The 22149-nt window shown below is 41.0% G+C and overlaps 2 protein-coding genes across 6 annotated transcripts; one reads left to right on the plus strand and one right to left on the minus strand.

Moving 5' to 3' along the window:
* Positions 1–10849: 10849 nt before the first annotated feature.
* spata18 (spermatogenesis associated 18) lies at positions 10850–17374 on the minus strand. 5 transcript variants are annotated; one of them, XM_029001875.1, is made up of 12 exons: positions 16895–17373; positions 15648–15753; positions 15451–15566; positions 14892–15010; positions 14623–14718; positions 14109–14243; positions 13743–13974; positions 13459–13617; positions 12771–12946; positions 12568–12691; positions 12417–12482; positions 10850–11796 (listed from the first exon to the last, which is right to left on the minus strand). In XM_029001875.1, exons 1-12 carry the CDS (start codon positions 16979–16981, stop codon positions 11740–11742), a joined length of 1473 nt encoding a protein of 490 aa, XP_028857708.1. In that variant the 5' UTR covers positions 16982–17373; the 3' UTR covers positions 10850–11739. The 5 variants fall into 5 exon arrangements, with proteins under 5 accessions (XP_028857708.1, XP_028857707.1, XP_028857706.1 ...); XM_029001874.1 differs by having other exon boundaries at positions 10850–11799; XM_029001873.1 differs by lacking the exon at positions 10850–11796 and adding an exon at positions 11848–12370 and having other exon boundaries at positions 12401–12482; positions 16895–17374.
* On the plus strand, positions 17077–22072 carry sgcb (sarcoglycan, beta (dystrophin-associated glycoprotein)). The gene is made up of 7 exons (XM_029001878.1): positions 17077–17173; positions 17364–17655; positions 18544–18753; positions 18840–19025; positions 20074–20265; positions 20506–20637; positions 21073–22072. Exons 2-7 carry the CDS (start codon positions 17641–17643, stop codon positions 21277–21279), a joined length of 942 nt encoding a protein of 313 aa, XP_028857711.1. The 5' UTR covers positions 17077–17173; positions 17364–17640; the 3' UTR covers positions 21280–22072.
* Positions 22073–22149: the final 77 nt, after the last annotated feature.

Below are 22149 nucleotides of genomic sequence, written 5' to 3' on the forward strand. Positions count from 1 at the left end.
ATGGCCAAGGTAAGAAAGGCTGAAAGACGACCACCACTGAACAAGACACACAAGCTGAAACATCAAGACTGGGCCAAGAAATATCTCAAGACTGATTTTTCTAAGGTTTTATGGACTGATGAAATGAGAGTGAGTCTTGATGGGCCAGATGAATGGGCCCGTGGCTGGATTGGTAAAGGGCAGAGAGCTCCAGTCCGACTCAGACGCCAGCAAGGTGGAGGTGGAGTACTGGTTTGGGCTGGTATCATCAAAGACGAGCTTGTGGGGCCTTTTCGGGTTGAGGATGGAGTCAAGCTCAACTCCCAGTCCTACTGCCAGTTTCTGGAAGACACCTTCTTCAAGCAGTGGTACAGGAAGAAGTCTGCATCCTTCAAGAAAAACATGATTTTCATGCAGGACAATGCTCCATCACACGCGTCCAAGTACTCCATAGCGTGGCTGGCAAGAAAGGGTATAAAAGAAGAAAAACTAATGACATGGCCTCCTTGTTCACCTGATCTGAACCCCATTGAGAACCTGTGGTCCATCATCAAATGTGAGATTTACAAGGAGGGAAAACAGTACACCTCTCTGAACAGTGTCTGGGAGGCTGTGGTTGCTGCTGCACGCAATGTTGCTGGTGAACAGATCAAAACACTGACAGAATCCATGGATGGCAGGATTTTTAGGTGTCCTTGCAAAGAAAGGTGGCTATATTGGTCGCTGATTTGTTTTTGTTTTGTTTTTGAATGTCAGAAATGTATATTTATGAATGTGGAGATGTTATATTGGTTTCACTGGTAAAAATAAATAATTGAAATGGGTATATATTTGTTTTTTTGTTAAGTTGCCTAATAATTATGCACAGTAATAGTCACCTTCACACACCCTAACATCCCCCTAAAATAGCTAAAAATAAAAACAAACTAAAAACTACTTCCAAAAACATTCAGCTTTGATATTGATGAGTTTTTTGGGTTCATTGAGAACATGGTTGTTGTTCAATAATAAAATTATTCCTCAAAAATACAACTTGCCTAATAAATCTGCACTCCCTGTACATCATATTTTATATTCTTTAATTATTAAGTATATTATAAGATACACTGCTTTTCCATTATTAATATCTGCACTACACTTACTTGCCTGTAAAGCATTTAATCCTACATGCTTCTGCATCAGCTTCATGCCCTGATTCTTTATCCTTTTTCCATATTTTCAATTATGCAGCTTTTTAGTGAACAGCTTTTAAAATCTGCTGTGAACCCTCTCCCTGTATTTATTTTGTGTCAACAACTCTTTGATTGTATGCTGTACATAAATGTAAATTTAAAAGCTTTTTTTAACACATGACCCCATTTTATATTGCCATGGTTCCTAGCAGTGCTGGATGACGGTATGGAACGGCTCTTTTTGTCTTATACCGCCCCCTGTTCACCAATTGAGGTAATTACATTTCCCTGATGAACAGGGCACAACAGGACACATATTTGTACTCAAAGAAAATTCCTGACTATACAATTAAGGAAAAGGAATTCAGAATATCATATTTATTGCAAGGCTGGAGCAGCTGAATGGAGGTGGACCATAGAGAGCTTGGGCTGAGGTGAGTTTTCTTAGATGTTAGATTATCTAGCAACAAGTCAGTGTTGAATGGGAGTCAGTGGGTGTATGAAAATATGTATGTAATTCCCTTATGTATACAATGCTGATTGTAATTATTGCCCCTTATTGTATTGTGTTGTTTTTTTTGTATATTTGAAGTTCCTGCACTATTTTCTACATATATGTCTGCACTGAAGGAGCTGCTTTTAATCTCATTGTACATGTGTATAGTGAAAATAAAAGGCATTCTATTCTATTCTATTTTATTCTACTCTATTCTACTCCGAGATGAAGACACAGTTCTACACAGGCTCAGCAGAGACATTGTTTCCTGAGAGTTGTTAGGAAAAATAACATCTCTCAAAAACTGCTGGTGTCCTTCTACCGGTGTTGTATCGAGAATATCCTGTACTACTGCCTCTGCGCATGGTCTTCTATCTGCAGCGTAGAGGAAATCACTGCAGTGGCTGTTCTTTACTCTCTCTGGATGACATTTAATGCATTTTCACCTCCAACTCAATTTCTTTTTCATGTGCAAATTTGGCATTATTTTAGTATATGTCTTATTACAATGCAAAACGTTACGAATCCAACAAAAACACAATTCTTTCGTCAACTCTCGGATTTGAGATTTGGGTTTGATACGGTGGGATTTAGGTTTCTTAAGCAGTGCACAGAGCAGTACACTCTCTCAGACACTCTGGCCTGTCGCATGAGTGTTTCCAGAGCGCTACGGTGTGTGAAGGGTGAGAACACACTGGAGGCGAACACACTTGAAACATTATAGTCTCTCGGAGAGACTGGACTATGGACCAGGGAGTGCTTTGGTTGCTTCATCCCCTCCCTTCCAAGACAGGAAATATATTTGGTCTCTCAGCTGCCCTGAAGAACAAGGAGGAAGCAATAAAAAGGTTTGAGTTATTGAATAGGGAATCACACTTATTATTAATATAATCATGCATAGCAGTGTGTAGAAAAAAATTAACAAAGGTCACATGTGCAGTGCAGGAAATTAATTAGATTTAATTATTAAAAGCAGAAGAAGCAAATAAATAGCTCTTCTTAATTTAACTAATTACACTTATTTAAATCATAATGTTCCCTTTCAGTTGATTCAGTCTGTATGGTGAAAGTATGGTGAAAAGGAAGTCTACTGTTTGTCGTTGTCCTCAGGGCTGTGGCTTCTCCATCCATGATAGGAATCGCCATGAGGCATGCCTGGTCTGCCTTGGAATTGTCCACTTTAGAATGGCGCTGTCCTGGCCGGAGTTGTGCGAGTTCTGTTGCCAGCTCAGACGGGCTTTCCAGGCTGAGGAGGAACGAGCTACTGCTCCGGAAGGGCATCTGGACGGGGCCAAGCACATGGAGATGTGCGAGATGGCGGCTTCGTCCGCGTCTTGCCACATGCTGCCTCGGTCTGACGAGCCTCTGCTCAAGGAGGTCCTGGCGGTTTTGTCAGTAGGTTTATTTGGGGTTCTGTGGTCACTCAATGCCATTTTTGCGGACGTTCGAGTTGCAGAAGAAACAGATGGAGGCTCATCGCTGTGTCCTTCCCAGATGGGGTGACAAGCCAAGGCGGCCATATAAAACTCGCAGACTTGCAGTGAAACATCTCCCAGCAGTGTTCATGTTGCTCAAACCATGACCCCCCAAGTGGGACCCCCACCCAACCTCCTCATGGATCCTGTAATTACATGACTAATTAGAGGAGAAGGAGAATGAGGAGATACGTGAGGCAGACCGATCTTAGTGGCCTGACTGCTTTGTTTTGTCTTTGGGTCAGGACTTAAATGTATTTCTTTTTGTTTATGAAAATTGTTAAAAAAAACCTTTGAAACATTTGCCTCCCTGGCTGTTGTTAACATCTTTGTTATTATTATTATTACATATACCATGTACACTATATACTAAATATATCTATACACTTAAATATTGTCATATTGCCACTACTTGTCCACCTGGTTTGTGTAGTTTGTCTCGACCTGTACTATATTATGGGTTGGTGCATGAGTCCTTTGTCATGTTTTGTGTTGTGTGTTATGTCTTTTTGCACACTGTGAATCCCCAAAGCTTCGCTATCTCGTCTCTGTGTGTACTTGTATATGGTGAGATATACAAGTATGAATTTGAATTTGACTTTTCCTGGTCAAAACTTTTCATGCCTCATACTTTGCTTTGCATGGCCAGTGAAAACATAAATCGCAAGAGGGTAGCCTCCATTTCACCACCTCAGCATCCATTTTCACATCTTTCTCACTCTAATCAAAATGCATTACCTGACCGCTCATTTATGCTCAGTGAACGCAGTGTACACAGCAGCCATTTAGCACAAGCTGAATTATGTTACTTTTGGCAGGCATGCAATGTGCTATAAAGTAGGCCCCTTTCACAAGATTTACTATTTGAGGCATAGTTTGATTGCATGCCAGGATTGTCAGATGATTTGGTGATGAATCTTTACGAATTTCATGAAGTTAAGGTCAAGTTGAGCTTTATTGTAATTTCTGCTACATACGTGTAAGACAGTACATAGAGAAATGAATCAACATTTCTCCGGAATCTGGTGCAATATGTAACAGATTTGCATACTGAATTAAAGTGCACATATGTGACAGACAAACCGGCTACATAAAGTGCAAATAATGCTGTTATAGGAATGTAATAGAAATGTTCTGTGTGTGTTCTGAGTGTGTGTTTGTCAGTTCAGGTGTGTTCAGGTGTATGATGGCCTGTGGGATGAAGCTCTTGCACAGTCTGGCCTGCTTCGATACCTTTTTCCAGATGGTAGTGGGTGAAGAGTGCAGGTGAGGGATGTGTAGAGTCCTTCACAATGCTGGTGGCTTTCAAGATGCAGCGTGTGTGGATGTCCATTATGGAGGGAAGAGAGACTTCAATGATCTTCTCAGCTCTCCTCACTATCCGTTGTAGGGTCTTGTGGTCCGATATGGTGCAGTTCCCAAACCAGACAGTGATGCAGCTGGTCAGAATGCTCTCAATGGTCCCTTTATAGAAGGCTGTGAGGATGGGTTGTGGGAGATGCGCAGGAAGTAGAGATGCTACTGGGCTTTCTTGGCTGTTGAGCTGGTGTTGTGATTCCAGGAGAGGTCCTCCTCCAGATGAACACGATCGATTGACGAGCTCCACACAAGATCCGTCGATGTTCGGTGGGGAGTGGTCCTTCCATTCTCTTCTGAAGTCAACAATCATCTCTTTCCTTTTGTCCTCATTCAGAAACAGATCATTGACCTTAAACCAGTCCGTCAGTCGTTGCACCAAGAAACATCTTGTATAGTAAAATAAATTAGGGGCTCTCTAAAGGATAAACTGGTTGAAGACACATCTTTGATTAGGGGCTCTCTAAAGGATAAACTGGTTGAAGACACATCTTTGATGAACCTGGACTGAACAGGTTCAGAAATGAACTGTCTGGATTGATTGCCCTGTGGCTGAGATTGTGCCTTTAAAACAGTGGCTGATCAGTAAGGGTGTTTTTGATTGGCCAATGTTGTTCACAATGACAAAACAGCATAGATGCTGATGTCAAGAAATAATAGCAATATATTTTTAGTTTTCCCAAAACAACCTAATGCATTTATAATAATAAATGACACTCAAGTTTAAATGCTCTAAAACTAAAGTTTTATTATTTTTGAAGATTCAAGATGGGATAAAAATACACTAACGTCCAAGGGTCAATCAGTAACTAATTAAAGGAGCACAAAAAATGGACATCTGCAAATGCATACAGGCCTGTGCAGACACGCCATGTCTACATGCCTCCATGTTCTAAAGCATATAAGCACATGCGCTTAAATGTGCATTCAGCACACATGCAGACATGTACACAAACACAGACATGGAGACAAGCCTTACAGCTGAACATACAGGTTCCCTAGAGGGGACGTTTATCTTAGGGAGACCTAGACTTTTACAGCTATGAAAATACAGGCAACGTGGTGGCATCAGGCCTTCTTAGAAACTAGACTAGAAGGTTGGAATAACTCATAGGTTCAAGCAAAAATAGAAGCTGAGTTTTGCTGTGTACTTTTTTTAGTTTTGCCATTTATGAGGCAACTAAATGCAAGTTGCAGGTCAGGCATGCACACTCTCACACAGTCTGACCTCAAACTTGACCTCTGACTTCAGTACCTGGCTGCTCACTCATTCAAAGGGGCCACTAATGCCACCCAGCAGTGTGGCTACAGACCGTGAAGCTGCTCCAGGCCAGAGGAAGCCCTAGCAGGCCTCCTGCGGGCCACAAACCCACCCCACCCTCTCACAGCCACCAGTCTGAAGAGAAATATTATTCTTCTAGTCTTCTCATGGGCACGATGAATAGACGGTAAGTGGAAGAATTTGAGGCCCCTTTAAACCACAGATGTGCTTTCCCAAATTTTGCAGATATAGCTGAAAAATGACCATACAATAACGGGGCAACAACAATATTAACCACTACAATTTAATGCCATATTAAGTAAAGTAAGTAAAGACACATATTGTATTTTAATTGCTGATATTATACCATACACAGCAAATAAAAATGTATGGTTTATGGAGATGGTGATGAATGTAGTTTAATGTGTTTGATTCCTTGCATGTCAAGAGAAAACAGCACAGAATTAAGCACAGAACACTCATTAAAATGTCACCTCATGGCAGAGTGGCATAAAAAGGGGGAGTAGCTCAACAGCGGCCATATAACGTTATATATATTTAAGTATGTACTGAAAAATATAGTCCAGACCTGTCTGCTTGGCCTCTTTCTCAGGAGGGAGGAGTTCTGAACAGTACAGCAGGATCAAACAGGCAGGTTTACAGCTTTGAGTGGCGTTCTGTGATGCGAGTGGCAGGGGCTCGGACATTAATAATGTTGGAGTTTAATGGAGGCTGTATGTGCGGCCCTTTTTGGACTCAGGTCTATGGAATGGCTTTTACAGGCAGGGTGGAACTGAACAGTATCAAACCCTGGGTCCCAGTGGGACCTACACAGTATGTGCACATGGCAGGGATTTATGGCCTCGTTCTAAACCCTGGGCTGCAGATGTAGACATGCTATGTGTGCGTGTGCGTGTGTGTGAGGGGAAGAGTATATGGTACAAAAAAAACGCAAGAATGCAGCCCTCTTTGCTCATCAAAGTTGCCGTTATTGTAGCATCATCCATAACTTTAACCCTACCTTTCCTGTCAACATCGACCCCAACAACTCTTATGAAAACTCCTGTAAACCCATCAACCCCTAAAGGTCATGACCATCCAGCCATTTATTCCCCACGGATCTGACTCCCCACATGAAAGCTTACATTCCACAGGGCCAAACATCTTCTGAAAAACACTTGACTTTTTAACATCTTTATCCAGATTCACACATTAGGGGTCAATAAAGACAGCAGATAATATTATTCATGTTACATGTTCGACTATTTTTAAGTGCCCTGCCTTCTTTCATGGAGACAGATTGCCATCTAGTGGCTGTAACACTTCTTGAAAAGTGTACTGTACAATAGAAAAAAGTAGAGTTGATAATGTCTGTAGAAACGAGTTGTTGCATTAGTGTGTTTCTATTGGCTGAGAATAAAATTTCATTCAGTTTGAATGCCTTTACTCTTTCTCATTCTCCCTCTTTTCCTTTCTCACAGTTGACACAGATCTTTACCCCAGACATAACTGGCTTTTCACAGACCACAGACATGCAATTAGCACCATAAACTCTGTTTTGTTAATTGCTTCTTCCTCTGTATTTGTTGGAGGCCTTTTAAATGTTCGGTTTTAAAGTCATATCATGTCCACAAATGCAACCGATGTGAGGTTAACCAGTGGGAAGTTCCCTATATTGTGCTTTACAGCAAATACTGGAAAAGTCAAAGGAAAACCACAAAACACCACGGAACCTAAAATAACAGCATGTAACAAACGAGTGTTTCAGACAACTTGTGGGGACATTTTGAGGCCTGTTTGTGTTTTCTTTGTCCCTGATGTATATAATGAAACACCCCAAAACATCATGTTATAATTAAGACTATAATTATTCTATTAAAAGTTATATGAATTGTTTCTTCTCTCAAATCAATCTGTGGACTGTCGGCAGTCCATTGTGGAAGGGGTTTGACTGACGTGTCTTTCCAGTCACTTTCAGACAAAAAGATGATGAATGGACACGCGCTCATGCTGAAAACATGAAGGGGTTGATCTGTATGATGGATTCATTGTGATGGATTTTTGTGTGTGTGTGTGAATTTCTGGGCACAATAAGAAGTAAATGATGGTTATGATGGCGGTGTTCATGAAGAGAACTGAGATTAGAAGTCGGTCAGTGTGGGAGAGGGAGGACAAGGTGACTGCTTTCACAGATGCTAAATAAAACCGGCTTTGGTTGAACCCAGGATACTGATCCCTGGGAGGGCAAACCGCAGCTATGAAGGAACTTACATTTATTTAACATTACACGGCCCGTTAGGACAGATCCCAGCGTGACTCCTCCACACATCCATATTGCACCCCTGCAGTCCGTGTAATAAGTTCTCCTCGTTCCATCAAGGCTTCCGATGCTGTGCTGCTGTCATGGGGCGCATACAAAAGATTTTCAAAAGAAGCTCTTCGCCTCAGTCTTAGGACATGACTGGGAGTTTAGTCACCATTTTCTCAGACCATTGCTGCAGCTTGGTAACAATCCCTGAGAGGCCTGTAACCACGAATGTCACACCTGCACAAACTGCACCCCTGGTGCAACAAAGCGCCGTAATGGCTGGCTGCGTTTTCCATTAAACCAAGCGCACATATGTTTTTATAAGGTCTTTGAGCAAATGGAAGGATATGGCCATTTAATGAAGGCTGGGTGTGCCGGTCTCTGCGAGTCCAGAAATTTGGGCATATCAGTAAAAAGTGCTGAACTAGAATGAAAAAGCTTTCAAGCATTTCTTTTTATTCTCAGTTGTACTGCGGTTTTCCAAAGCGCTAGATGTAAAGAGAAATGGCATAATTCCTTTCCATTCTGTCCAGTGAGGACAGAGTTATTAAAAGTGCAGACCATTAGGAAAAGCAATGTGTTTGGGGTCTTACAATACAGGTAAATGAATTTTATTGTTCTTGTTGTTACTTTTAGAAAATCTATTTTTACAGATCACAGCAGCTGCTCCTTTTTGTAAAGTGAAGGCCTATTGTTGATACTTAAAGTGCAAAGTCATCTGGTTCAGGCTTAAGAATGAAGACATGATGTATTCAACAAGGATATGCTTTTTGAAAAGTTATCTGGTGACCAGATAAACATAATCCAGAGACCAGAGCCATGTTCCAAATTAGCTCAGAGTTCGTGCAAAATTCCAGATGTTCAATGACAGAAGAAGCTCATTTGCAAAACCCCATCAAGGGACTTGCTGTGGCCAAAGATTAAGGACTTTATGAGGTCCAGTGACTTTGGAGAGAGGGACGAAGCGCTTGCAGTCTAGTGGCTGGAAGAATATGTAACCCTGACCTCACTGGATCAGGAATCTACTGTCATGTCTAATTGCATTTTCCCTGACGGGGGTAAAGCTTGCCATTAATCACTCTAACGGGAGCCTTGCTGTTGGCCGTTGCTCTGTATGACCTCACACACGCTGCAGTTGACCTCCCTGAGGTATTTTACCACAGGACGAAAGGGAATTGACAGGAAGACAAGCAAAAAATTGAAAAACTGCCAGCAACGGTCTACATGCAACAAACTTCTATTCATGGTGATGAGAAAGACGCTCCCTCCACCTCAGTTAGCACCATTGCATTGCCAAGTCTCAAATTACAAAGTACAAAAATTGCAGCAAAATTCGACTAGTTCATGTCCCTGTGTTCAGTTCCAAGGTGGTTTCAATGTTTTAAAAATGGTTGAAATGCTCTGAAGCTGATGGCTTCACTCTGTTCCCCTGCATGGGAATGGTTATGTAGATAATGACATATGAATGGGAACAGGTCAGTCCTAGCTTTATAGATCACGTTAAGAATGGATCAAAGGCCAGTTTGGTAAGTAATGACCCTCAGGAGTCTCCTTGAGAACCATTTTACTGAACAAAATTTGGAAGGACTATACAGAACCCTGCAGAAGGCCGAACAAAAACACAAATCAGTGGGTTTTTTTTCCAAGAGTAACTGGGATCTTAACAGAGTAACAGCACTCTACTGAGGTCATTCTCTCTGCCTGGTTATTCATGCTATAAATCCACAAGAACAAAGGAAAGCATCGTGTGTTTTCTACCTGGAGCAGATATTTAGCTGGATTGTTCTTCTGTTGACTCTGTAGTACACTTTAGCAACTTTAAGGAAGCATCTTGGTTTAGACTTTTATTATATATATTATATTCAGATGCTTCTTAATGAAGCATCTGACCAGTAAAGGGGTACCTCATGGCCAACCCTTGGGATAATTATGTGGGATTAATCAGACTATGCTAATTAGGCAGTCTGTATTTGAACTCAGTTTTGACACTAAGCTGCCTTTGCCATTGGGTCTTCTTAATGAATCCTTCCTCATTTGTACATGTTCACTCACACATCATCAGTCTAAGGAATCGCATGCTTGCACACACTTAAAAAAAAAAAAAATTCACCCCCTCGAATGGTGTGTACACACTCTTGCTTCAACCTCTCTCTAACCTCTATCATTTTACAATATTAAAAAGATATGTCCTTTTGCCACTTGAACTCATTCACATGACTTTATCTCTGATTCCAGTAATTGCATTTTTGATAAATCTCCTTGTTTTAGCTAGAGTTTCCATCAACTGCAGAGACTGGTTGATAGATGGATGGCTTACTGTTAAAACTGGAGCAATGACATGTCACACGTGAAACCTCTTAACAGACTCCTATAGACATTTTTAAATAAATGTTATTCCAGTTCTGTATGCTATTTATTATTTAATAAATTGTGTATTCTGCAGTTAATTCACACCAGATTTATTTCCCTATATTGCTTAGTTGTAAGTACATGAATCTGTAGAAGCAACATATTTCTGAAATTAGAACCTTGTTAAAAATATATATTTTATGTTAACTAATAATACACTTTACCTATCAAGAAAACACAGGGCCAGAACAAGCTTTCTGTTGATGCTTTCTACTTAATGTTGTGTGATGATGGTGACCTCTAAAGGCCAGACGTTGATATTACATCTAAAAAATACATGTTAGTAGACAGTCTGAAAATTGTCATTTAATTAATGGCACAGTGACAGAATATCTATTGCGTTTCTGAAAACATAGCAGCATTTTACATTTTTGAGAGAAAAAATGAGAACAGTTAATAATTTCATCTTTTATTTGGTGTTACAACACTTGAAGTTTTTACAGTTGTTTGAAAGTCTTCCCACCAGCCATACTGACTGCTTTTCAGCTTTTTCAATATTTTGTAACTCATTGGAGTTGGATCCATAAAAAATAGATTAAAAATGTCTATTCAAAGTTCTTTTTAAAAAGTCATGTGTTAGCTCTATAAAACAGTAATAATATATATTTATTACAGCTGATTTTACATAATAGTGTAAACCATATTCCAAGCTTTAGCACCACTTTGAATAAGAAAACGAATCTGATCTGCCAATAAAAATAGGAATGTAACAAATATCAGCTACGACATTAAAACCATCATGTGATGTGAATAAGACTGATTATCTCATTTCAATGGCACCTGTCACAGTTCTTGAAACAGGAAAAGAATTGCAAATGTAAAAATGCACCAAATTGTGATACTAGACAACTGGGTGCAAGCATTTACAAAAGCAGGGCAATTGTCCCACAAATCTCATTGAATCATATGGTGGTTTAAATGTTGTGGCCGATTAATGTATGTACGTAAACAAAAATTTAATTCAGTAGCTGGTTAGCTGGGATTCTAATAAAGGAATGTCAAGAATAAAATGTACTTGAACTACTTCAGAAAGTGATACTGTGCAGGTTTTAAGAAGCTAAATGGTGGCCCCACCACAAAAAACAATATTTAATTCATAAATGTCCAAAAACATAATAAACCACAAAAAATTACCTTAGCACCCTGAACGTTTTGTTACATTTTGCACTTTGTTGATGAGGCTCCTGAAGACTTGATTTCAGCAAACAGTGATCACAATAATAATTCTGATAAACATACAGAGGTAAGGCAGAAGGGAAGGGAGAGAGGCCAAAGCTCATTAATCACAGGCGACTGACGGAGCGGCGTGCAGGTGAAGAGCTATGGCTACGGCTGGACACCTGCTGAAGACAGAGAGAGATTTCACTCAAATCTGCTTTTTCTGTGGTGTCATAAATATTAAATGTATAATTTCTATAGAATCTAACAGCACTGGTAACAAATAGGTACAGCTGATTTGTGCAGAACTCTCCTACTCTTGCTCGTGTTGGTCATTGGGTATGTAAAAACTCAACCAGTGCAACTGTTCCTGGACCATTCATCCCAGCACGGTGAAAAAATGGTCAGAAACTGATCACAGATGAATGGGGCAGTGATTGAATTATGCACAACACAAGTGAGCTACAGCCTGGACTGAGTTAGATACACTCCAGCTATACAACTGTAAACTATGAGCATAAAGTAGGTGAAGCAACAGGTGTGGGTAGAGGTATATTATCTACAAAAGCAATCAAGATAAAGCATTTGTCATTCAACTGACAGAACAGAGTACTCCCATAAGAAATGTATGTTGGGAGTATTAACTATTGTTTTGGGAGTCTAAATTAATATTGCAGAATTATTTCCATTTCTATGCATTTAAAAATGTTATGTTTTGGGGAGTGAGACTTCTGTGTATATGAGTTATTACGCAGTTCCAAGGCTGCCCCTGCTGAGGGACTCAGTCATTATAAAAACTCACAAGAGTCCGTGACGGGCTTCCAGAGCGGGATCGAACAGGACTGGAGCTGCGGCTCTGACTCCTCCACTGCAACAAGAGATCAAAGGCGTAAACAAGCGGGTCATGTAAACTATACCCCTATTAAATCCCTCTGACAAGCTGCAGAAATTACCAGAGCACCCCTCCTGGTCACAGCCTCGCCCTTCATAATGATGGCATCGTCCTCCACCAGGGCCGGCCACACGTGGTACGCCACCAGAGGGGCGGTGAACTCTGAGTCATAGCTCCGGCGGTACCTGGGAGGGGTGGGAGTTGAGAAGTTGCGCTTGTCTGAAAATGAACTCTCTGCGACACTCGTTTGTTTTATCTACTAACTTGGTTTCACTGTAAAGCTCTCCATCAGTGCTGAAGGCCAGGTCAAGCGCTGGGTCTAGTGTCTGCATGGCAAAGGCCACTTTGCAAGTTTCCTTGATGAAGCCACTGATGAGCATAAAGTCCACCTCTGGAGGGAAGGAAATGCGTGGATTCACATTCATGGCATTGATCACATCCTGCAGGACCAGAAGGCACAAGTTATGCATCTGAAACATGAGACATTGCGAAGGAGAAATCTATGAGTGGTAAATGAGTGTTTTTATCTTGACTAACATGCAATTCATCTACCAAGTGCTACCAAGTCATATGACATAATTCAGGCTGTGAAGTATATACGAAGAATCCAATGTTATTATTTCAAATGGTCAGTAATGGGATTATTACTTTGTCATCGTACGTAATACATATTTCCTAAGTAGCTTTGTGCTAAATAGATAGTCTACCCTAAATGTAAACTGTTTAATGAATGATACTACATCATAGATTTACTGAGAAACACATGTGACACATATAATCAGAAAGGTTTGCAGATATAAGACTGACCTGAAACTATTTAATAAACACTATTAAGTTCTACTATGTCTACAACTATGTTTTTAGACATAGTCTGCATTTTTTTTTTTTACATTTATGATAAACATTTAAGTGACAATTTAATCCAACACAGGTACTGGCTTGGGATACATACATTAATGCTAGTCTGTACATCATACAAGTCCAAGTTTCTGACAGCATAGTCCACCACAGCATCCTCCAGACTTTCTGGACCAATGTGGGTGGAGGACAGTGTCTTCCTCACACGTAACTTAAACTGCCGGTATGCCATTTTAGCAGCCTGGAATGATTCCTGTTGAATATGTCCATTACACATGACAGTCAATTAGTAAGAAATAAAAAAACTAAGGTCTAATGTCCTGTTATTGAATCCTTGCGTTACCTAGGTATTAACATGGGATGATAATTGAAGCGTACCACTACTGCAATGAAGATGATTCTCTGAACGGTCTCCAGATCGTCTATATAGCGGCGTAGCAGGCTCTGGGCCTCCAGGCGCTCCGTGGCGTACAGGTCGCTAAAGCACGACACCAAGCGGGCGTGGCGGGAGGAGCTGGTGAGCTGAGCACGAGTGGGAGAATCAGTCCTCACTGGACTGCTGGAGCGACTGCGTCGAGGAATAGGGCTTGGGGAGCGACTCCTCGCCAGCCTGTATGAAGGGACAAGTGATGGATAATTAGTTGGATTGTACACGGGTGGTTTTAATTTTCACCTTCGTAATTGTAATCTGAAAATCTTTTTCTGCTGTTTGTGTGTGTGTGTGTGTATTGCACAAATACCCACCTCTCCCGCAGCATTGTCTTCTCGGCAGTGAGAAAGGAAACCTCATCTCTTAAAAGCCGTAGCTGCCGCTCGTAGTCATCCAGCACATCCAGCTTTTGTTTGTACATGTCCACCTTGTCATACGCAGCACGCAGCCTTACACACATGCAAACATGCTGAATTACTGCGCTGAACTACGTTACCGATGCTCTCCACTGACAGCATGATAACTGGCTTATGTTCTTTCACTGTAGACATTTTCATACACAAGAACTGTGTACACACACAGCAGTATGAATAGCTGTTTCAGATAACTGTCCAGCCAGTAGACAACCACAAGTGACCCTGTCCTTGACAAAACTCAATTATAGCACAATTTCATACTGAGTAAGCCAGATAGGAATAACCAAGGCACAACCATAACCTTTGACCTTTAGTCAGATCTATCCATGTTAACATTTGGGCACAAATTGCTCTAGAGATATTGTTTGATTGGGATGTAAGGAAGGCATTCTGCAGCTGGAATCCAACTCACTCTGCTTTTAGCTGTAAGATTTCATCCTCGGTGGCCAGGAGCGTTGTTGCTGATTTGTTTTTCGTGTCTCCTAGCTCTAGCTGAGCATCAGCCAACCTGAAACAAGCAATACATACAGGTTAAATGTGTCAACAGCAGTTTAAACAGTCCTAAATTTATACAGAAAAAAAAAACTGAAGCCAATACGGTGTTCTTGTCAACACTAAGCAAACTCTGACAGAACCATTGTTGACATGCTGTGATGAGATGTAATGTGATGGAAAACTGACTCCTGTTTGACTGAGTTCAGCTGTAGACGTGTTGAGCAGAGCTCACTCTCCATCTTCTGCATGTCAGTCTCATGAGAGGCAGAAAGCTCTCGGATCCTCCTGTCCTTCTCCATAGAGTCCTGATAAAACACACAATGCACACCACTGGCATTATGCACATGCCCCCCCATGTAGTTTCAGTTCACTCATACAAAGAGATGGACATGCTCAAAAACTGAGCCAATGCAATGTCTTACAAAGGTGGTTTCTTAAATCACAAATCTCTCTCTGCAACAAAATATTAATGGGAACTGAACTTGGAATTTCCTGAATAGGAAACATTATGTCAGGAATGTTTGGCAGGATCACAAATATGGGGCATTAATTAAATAAATGGGGCACACGGGCCCACACACCAAACAGGTTGAAAACACCTGAATGAGGACGGGACAGGGCAAAGATGCATTTATACTCATAATAACATGTGAGAATGATCAAGATAAAGCAGTCCAGCCAGGGAGACGGAATGCCAAGATATGTGAGACATTGGCATACACGGATTAGAATGCAGCAGCATCACCTGAATGAGATTTAAGCTGGTGTCTGTGGAGACGGAGGACGATGTCATGGTGAAGCTGGTGCAGAGCCATGGCAGCAGCCTTGTTTTGAGCGTTTCAACACCAGCATAATGGCCACCTTGTAGAAACAGGGCAACATTTTAATTTCTACATTCTTCCGTAGGAAGCATGGGAATAAACACGTTCTAGCAGATGTTACCTTCTTTAGCAGTGATGTTGAGGATGGCAAACAACTGGCCCTGTATTTTTGAAGTTAATTCTACCAGTTCACAACATCGATTCAAATTCTGATCACATGAGGAAACCTTTGACAGAGAAAGAGAGAGAGAAGTCAGAGTTTTTGTTCCATGGGTGGAACATTTTTTGTGAAATATTGCTCACGACCCATGAGCAATATTATAGGAGGGTGGTAGTAGCCTATGAGCCAGAAGACCCAGGTTCAAATCCCACTACCATTGAGCAAGACGCTTAACCCTAAGTTGCTCCAGGGGGGACTGTCCCTGTAACTACTGATTGTAAGTCGCTCTGGATAAGGGCATCTGATAAATGCTGTAAATGTAAATGTAAATGCATGAGATGATTATAAGTTACTTAGCCCACCTCCATTCTCCACTCTTTAGCTGCATAAATGTTACACACTTTTTCTTTTTTCACACCACACCCACCACACAGTGAGTTAAATTATTGAATAAATCCATTTCACTAAATGGGATGCTTAAGCAGGTGCTGTTTTCTTAATTAATTAATTAATTAATTAATACGTTCTTCTATTCTGGACTCATGTTGCTTGAACTGATCATGCAAATGGCACACACATTTCAGGCGGGTTTTCTCAGCTCTGCATAAAGTTTGGATAAAATGTTATATTTGTTGTAATTCTTTAATTATTTTTGTAACTATTTGTTAATTGGGCTACATTTTATGGTGACAATGTGACATGCAACCTAAAATAAACAGACCTAGCAAGATTGACTAAATCGTTGCTTTTCAACAAAATTGTCAGTGCATCTTTGCACTGTGGACGGCTGGATTATATCTTCTGTGCAATAATCGGATGGCTTGGAATACGCCCACTGCACGACCGGAAATGTTCACAGCAGCGTCGTCACCTTGACGACGGGCGTCTGTAGTAACCAAACTTTGCGGTCCAAAAAAAGAGCAATACTATAAAAACCAGCAAATGCCAGAGTAATGCTGAGATCTGAAAAACAAGTACTTCATTCAGGCGATTGAATACTATTTTAAAGGTCTGACACTGGTTCATCCCAAGTCAATGCATCCGAAATTATTAATTATTTTTCTTTAATTGTAGAAAGTCTGCGATCTTGTGAACCCGTAGTGAAGTAAAAATTTCATGGGGCGTTTTTACGAACTAGTGAAGATTCATTATCTGCACGGCTTTCGTTGAGGTCTAACATCTCCTGAATCATTCATCACTCAACTTACATGGTAGTCCTTGTGCCAGGCCTCTAATTTCTGCTGCAGAAGTCCGAACGAGGACGTATTCACCAGCCTTCTCAGCGTGTCCGCCATGTCCACCGGGGCGCAGACCCTAATCCCGCAGCGAAAGGCTCCGGGGCGTTAATCTGCGCGCTTTTATACCCGCCCGGGCGTCGCCAAGGCCCGGTTCAGTTGTGGCAACGACGCACCCCCCTCCACTGTCGTCCGTTTACGAGTCTTTACGCAGCGATCTGGATCGGGAGATGCAAACGACACGTGAGAAAGGTATCAGATGAGGATAACACATCATTCGTTTTAATGTATTTATTCGTGCATAATGACTTTAGCATAATCCCACTCTCGACGATCTAACAAGTAAAAATAATCTGTGTATTTAATTGCGTGTTTTGCATTGGATGGATGAGACTCGTGTCGATGTGGGATTATGTGAATGGAATATCAATGTCTCTTCCAGCACTATTCCCGACGCCGGCGCTGCCCGGCCCCGCCCATTTTGTCCCGGAATGGACCATTCCCGCTACGTGAGACGATTCTTTTTATGTCCATTCCCCTGAGACGTGCGCATTAACTTTTCTTTTTCGTAAAGCAATGTAAGGATGATAGTATCGTTTCCATCTGTATAAATACGTCGTTTCCGACTCGCAGCCTGTTTTTCTGCCCGTGTGGGGGGTTTACAGAATGGTCCGCTCCAGCGGTCGCTGTCAGACGCTGAGGAGAGAGGGAGGGTGAACATGGCGTCCGAGCAGGTCTGTTTTGAAAGCCGAACGATTATTTATCACTCTTACGCAGGCCCTAATGATTTTATTCACCGTCCAGCGCGGCCTTGCTCGCCGAACCTCGTGGGGGTTTTTACGCCCGGGCTCCGTGCGCAGGAACGCGGCCGTGGCGCGCAGCGCCTATATGGAAAAAACGGGTCCGCTTATTTATAGCGCGTCTGCCTCGCTTGCTCTCGCCCGCCAAACATGCTGAAGACGCCCGCTGCATGCTTTTATTATTATTATTACTAGAAAAATTAATTTATTCAATGTATGTTTTGTATTCGAAAAGAGCTGCGCGTGTAATTTAATTGTAGTCATGTTTTAGTTGACGGACGGGCTCCTTCACGGGAGAAATGCAGCGACAGGCGCTTAAATAGACTCTGGTTCTCCTGACACATGTTCTCAAAATATCTCTCGTACAAATACGGCTGTAGCCGTTTAGCGAAATGCCATTTATTGAAATCTAGTAAAGTAAAACAGTTGCACTGAATTAAAGAAGCAATAAAACTGGCCAGATTCACACTAGTTGATATGAGGTTTTTAATACATCATTAGTTCCAAGTTTGCCAATGACTGTTCATTTTCTATTCGTTTTGTGTATTTTTTTTTTCTTCCCAAAATGGCTCTAAATGTTTGAATGTTACATTACATATATTACAGTCATCATGTGAACCTTTACACACTGCAGCATGCTTTGCAGGGAACAGGCAGTGTATACTAGTATAAAAAGAATGCCACCAGTTTGAGGAGTTGTTGCTTATGAGTTATTCACCAACTCAACCAGCCTCTAACCTGTAGCAACCAACCAATTGCTCTCTTATGGAGAGATGTTTACATGAAGTTTACATGAAGTTTATCCTATGCTGTATCCTTAAGGAGAGCTCCAATGGGCCAGTTAAGAGGTCCATGAGGGAAAAGGCCATCGAGCGTCGAACCACCAACAAGGAGCACAACAGCAACTTTAAGGCAGGCTATGTCCCGATTGAAGAGGAGAGGCTGCACAAGACTGGACTGAGGGGTAGAAAGGGGAACATGGCTGTGTTTCTCATCATCCTACTCTTCCTCCTGGCGCTCATCAACCTCATAGTGAGTGTCAGTTTAGGTATTAACATATCCGGCTCTTTGTCATGTGTATAAAAAGTGCACAATCTCACTCCTTCCCTTTTTCGCAGATTACTCTTGTCATCTGGACAGTCATTCGGATTGGCCCCAATGGCTGTGACAGTATGGAGTTTCATGATAGCGGTTTGCTGAGGTTTAAACAGAAAGCTGATATGGGCGTGGTCCATCCACTGCACAAGAGCACAGTAGGAGGAAGAAAGGACCAAGATCTGGTAATCACTGGCAACAATAACCCGGTCAGTTTTCCATAAATCATTATTATTGTAAATTATTGTACATTGTGATATTGTATTGATATCGATACAAGGACATAAAAAACTATATATATATATATATATACATTAGTATATGTGAGGGGGCAAACTTTTCAAGATGGGTGGTGACCATAGTGGCCATTTTGAAGTTGGACATCTTGGGTCCAACTTTAGTTTTTTCAATAGAAAGAGGCTCTTGTGACACATCAAATTTATTGGTAATTTCACAAGAAAAACAATGGTGTGCTTTTAACGTAACTATTCTTTCATGAGTTATTTACACATTTCTGACCACTTATAAAATGTTCAAATTTAAAATGTTCAAATATAAAATGTTCATTTATATGAATTTAAAGTGTTCAATGTCACCAACCATTCCCATTTTATTAAGGTGTATCCATTAGATGGCCCACCCTGTGTGTGTGTGTGTGTGTGTATACATTCAGAGAATCAGTGTGCTTCTACAACCTCCACTCCTGTAGATGGTGCTGTATGGCTGGGTACCTTACTGCCTGGCAGAGTGAAATCACAAAACATGACGCAGCGTTAACAGCATCTTGTATTTCATCTCTGTTTTTACATTTTCAGTGAACTGTAGGATATTCCAATATGTACAGTTTCACAATATATTGTGATATAATCGTATCTTGACCCATCTTGTGATACGTTTGGCATCATGAGATCCTTGCCAATACACACCACTAACCAAACCCCTTAAGCTGCTACTATGAGCAAATACTAATGTATTGATCAACTGAGAGAGCAAATAAAAGAGCTTTAGATAACAGAGCTTATTCATGGCACATTCTCATGGCATTAGGTGGACTTTAATTAAGGCAATAAATCAAGATAATCTCTGCAATAAAACATGAATAATATCATTTATCTGTCATACACTCATATTTATTGCTGTAAAGCTGTGATGTCATGTGGAGAGCTAGTAAAGGCATTTGGCAGACGCTGTTGTCCAGAGCGAACTGTAAAAATTTTGCTTCATGGTTAGAGGCCTGTGTGTTGTGATTTGTTGTAGGTGGTGTTTCAGCAGGGCTCCACCAAGCTGAGCGTGGAGAAGGAGAAGACGTCCATCACCAGTGACCTTGGAGTGTCATTCACTGACCCCCGCACTCAGACAACCTTTTTCAGCACAGATTTTGAAAACCACGAGTTTAACTTGCCAAAAGGTGTCAAGGTGCTCAACGTCAGGAAAGCATCCACAGAAAGGGTTTGTGCATCGCAATTTTTCAAAAAATGTTTCTTAGCACTGATCCCATAAGGGTTCACCACAGCAGATCAACCAGTCTGACTGTCTGCATAATTGATTCTCTTTTTAACTTTTTTATTACATTTTATTTTGTTAAGTTTTATGTGGGCTGCCCTTTCTGATGCAACACTCCCCATTTACCCGGGCTTGGAAAAAACACACTCACGTGTATCCCCAATGGCTGGGTTTTTCCTGTTTTAGATCACCAGCAATGCGTCCTCCGACCTGACCATCAAGGGAGACAGTAAGGCCATCATCCGTGGCAATGAAGGAGTGTTCATTATGGGGAAAAGCGTGGAGTTTCGAATGGGTGGAGACATTGAGCTAAGAGCTGTGAGTGATAAATCCATAATTTTGAATCACTGAATCATTGAACTCTAAAAGTCTTGCAGCTCTCTGGCAACTTTCAGACGCCCTTATCCAGAGCGACTTACAATCAGTAGTTACAGGGACAGTCCCCCTGGAGCAACTTAGGGTTAAGTGTCTTGCTCAGGGACACAATGGCAGTAAGTGGGATTCGAACCCGGGTCTTCTGGCTTCTGTGTTACCCACTAGGCTACTACCACCCTATAATAAACTGCTTCTTTATAAACCAACAAGACAGACAGGAAAAGTGCATGTGTAACTGTACAGATGCACCTCCTAGTTTGGATTTTAAATTTGTTTTATAAAATAGTTTACTCCTGTTAAGTTGCATTGATCACTTTGTGTTGCCAGTGTTTTGAAATGACTCGAATAATTAATATTGTGTTGATCGCTCCTATGCAGGAGAACAGCATTGTCCTCAATGGCTCTGTGATGTTCAACTCCTCTCGCATCCCAAACTCCTCAGCTGGTGGAGACCTGTATTTTGATGAAGGCATGAAGAGGTACAAGCTCTGCATGTGTGAGGATGGGACCCTGTTCCGAGTACAGGTGAAATACGCCAACATGGGCTGCCAGACCTCCGAAAACCCGTGTGGTGTGGCTCACTAACACAAACTCAGACCTTGCCTTTGTCCTGCTCACGTATAGCTCTAGTGGAAGCATCTCGCTCACACATGCATCTGTTTTGCCATGAAAATGATCTTCACTGTACATAAAAGGTAAAAAGTAATTATAAGTGATTTTACTATGAATGAATAGCAGGTGCTGTTCATGTTAGTAAATAAATACTGTCATCATATATTAAGCATTTAAGAGACAAATGCAGGGGAATCTATGAGTAACATTTCTGCTACTTTACTGATAACAAATAGTAAAATATAAGCAAATTATTTTTGTAAACAGTATTTGTGGGGTGAATATGCATATAACTGCTGGCAGCATAATATCCACCTTAGATATTATGTAGTTGATTAGGTCCCACCCATAACACTGAAGGGTTATAGTCTTTATATGTAGAGACTATTACATGTGCGTGTGTGTTTCTGAGTGTCTGATCTGCCTTCAGTCCTTATCAGGTTCGTTTTAATCACCACTCATCATCACCACTCCTAACACGCCCCCCCTGTGACTGTATTTCACAAAGCTTTGTTTTCTCATTTGGTTGAGCATTGTTTCCACTTTTACAAAATTTTTTTGCAGTGGTGCCAAATAAGTTTTATTTTACTGGGCAGCAGCCCATTATAATCTCTTGTTGAGATATGTTAAAACATCACTTGCTTATTTTAATATTTTGATAAGATTAATGTATGGGAAAGCATAGTGCTAATCTTTGTTTACATTGAACATGTGTGCTATTTATTTTGAGTTGTTTTGAATAAAAAAAAATATTAAAAAGGAAAAATGTTTCTAGCACTCAGTTATTTATACTACATGGTTTTCACAAACACAGTTTAAACATTAATACATAATATCAACTAT

The sequence above is a fragment of the Denticeps clupeoides genome, chromosome 13, assembly GCF_900700375.1.
Source record: "Denticeps clupeoides chromosome 13, fDenClu1.1, whole genome shotgun sequence".
Lineage (NCBI taxonomy): Eukaryota > Metazoa > Chordata > Actinopteri > Clupeiformes > Denticipitidae > Denticeps > Denticeps clupeoides.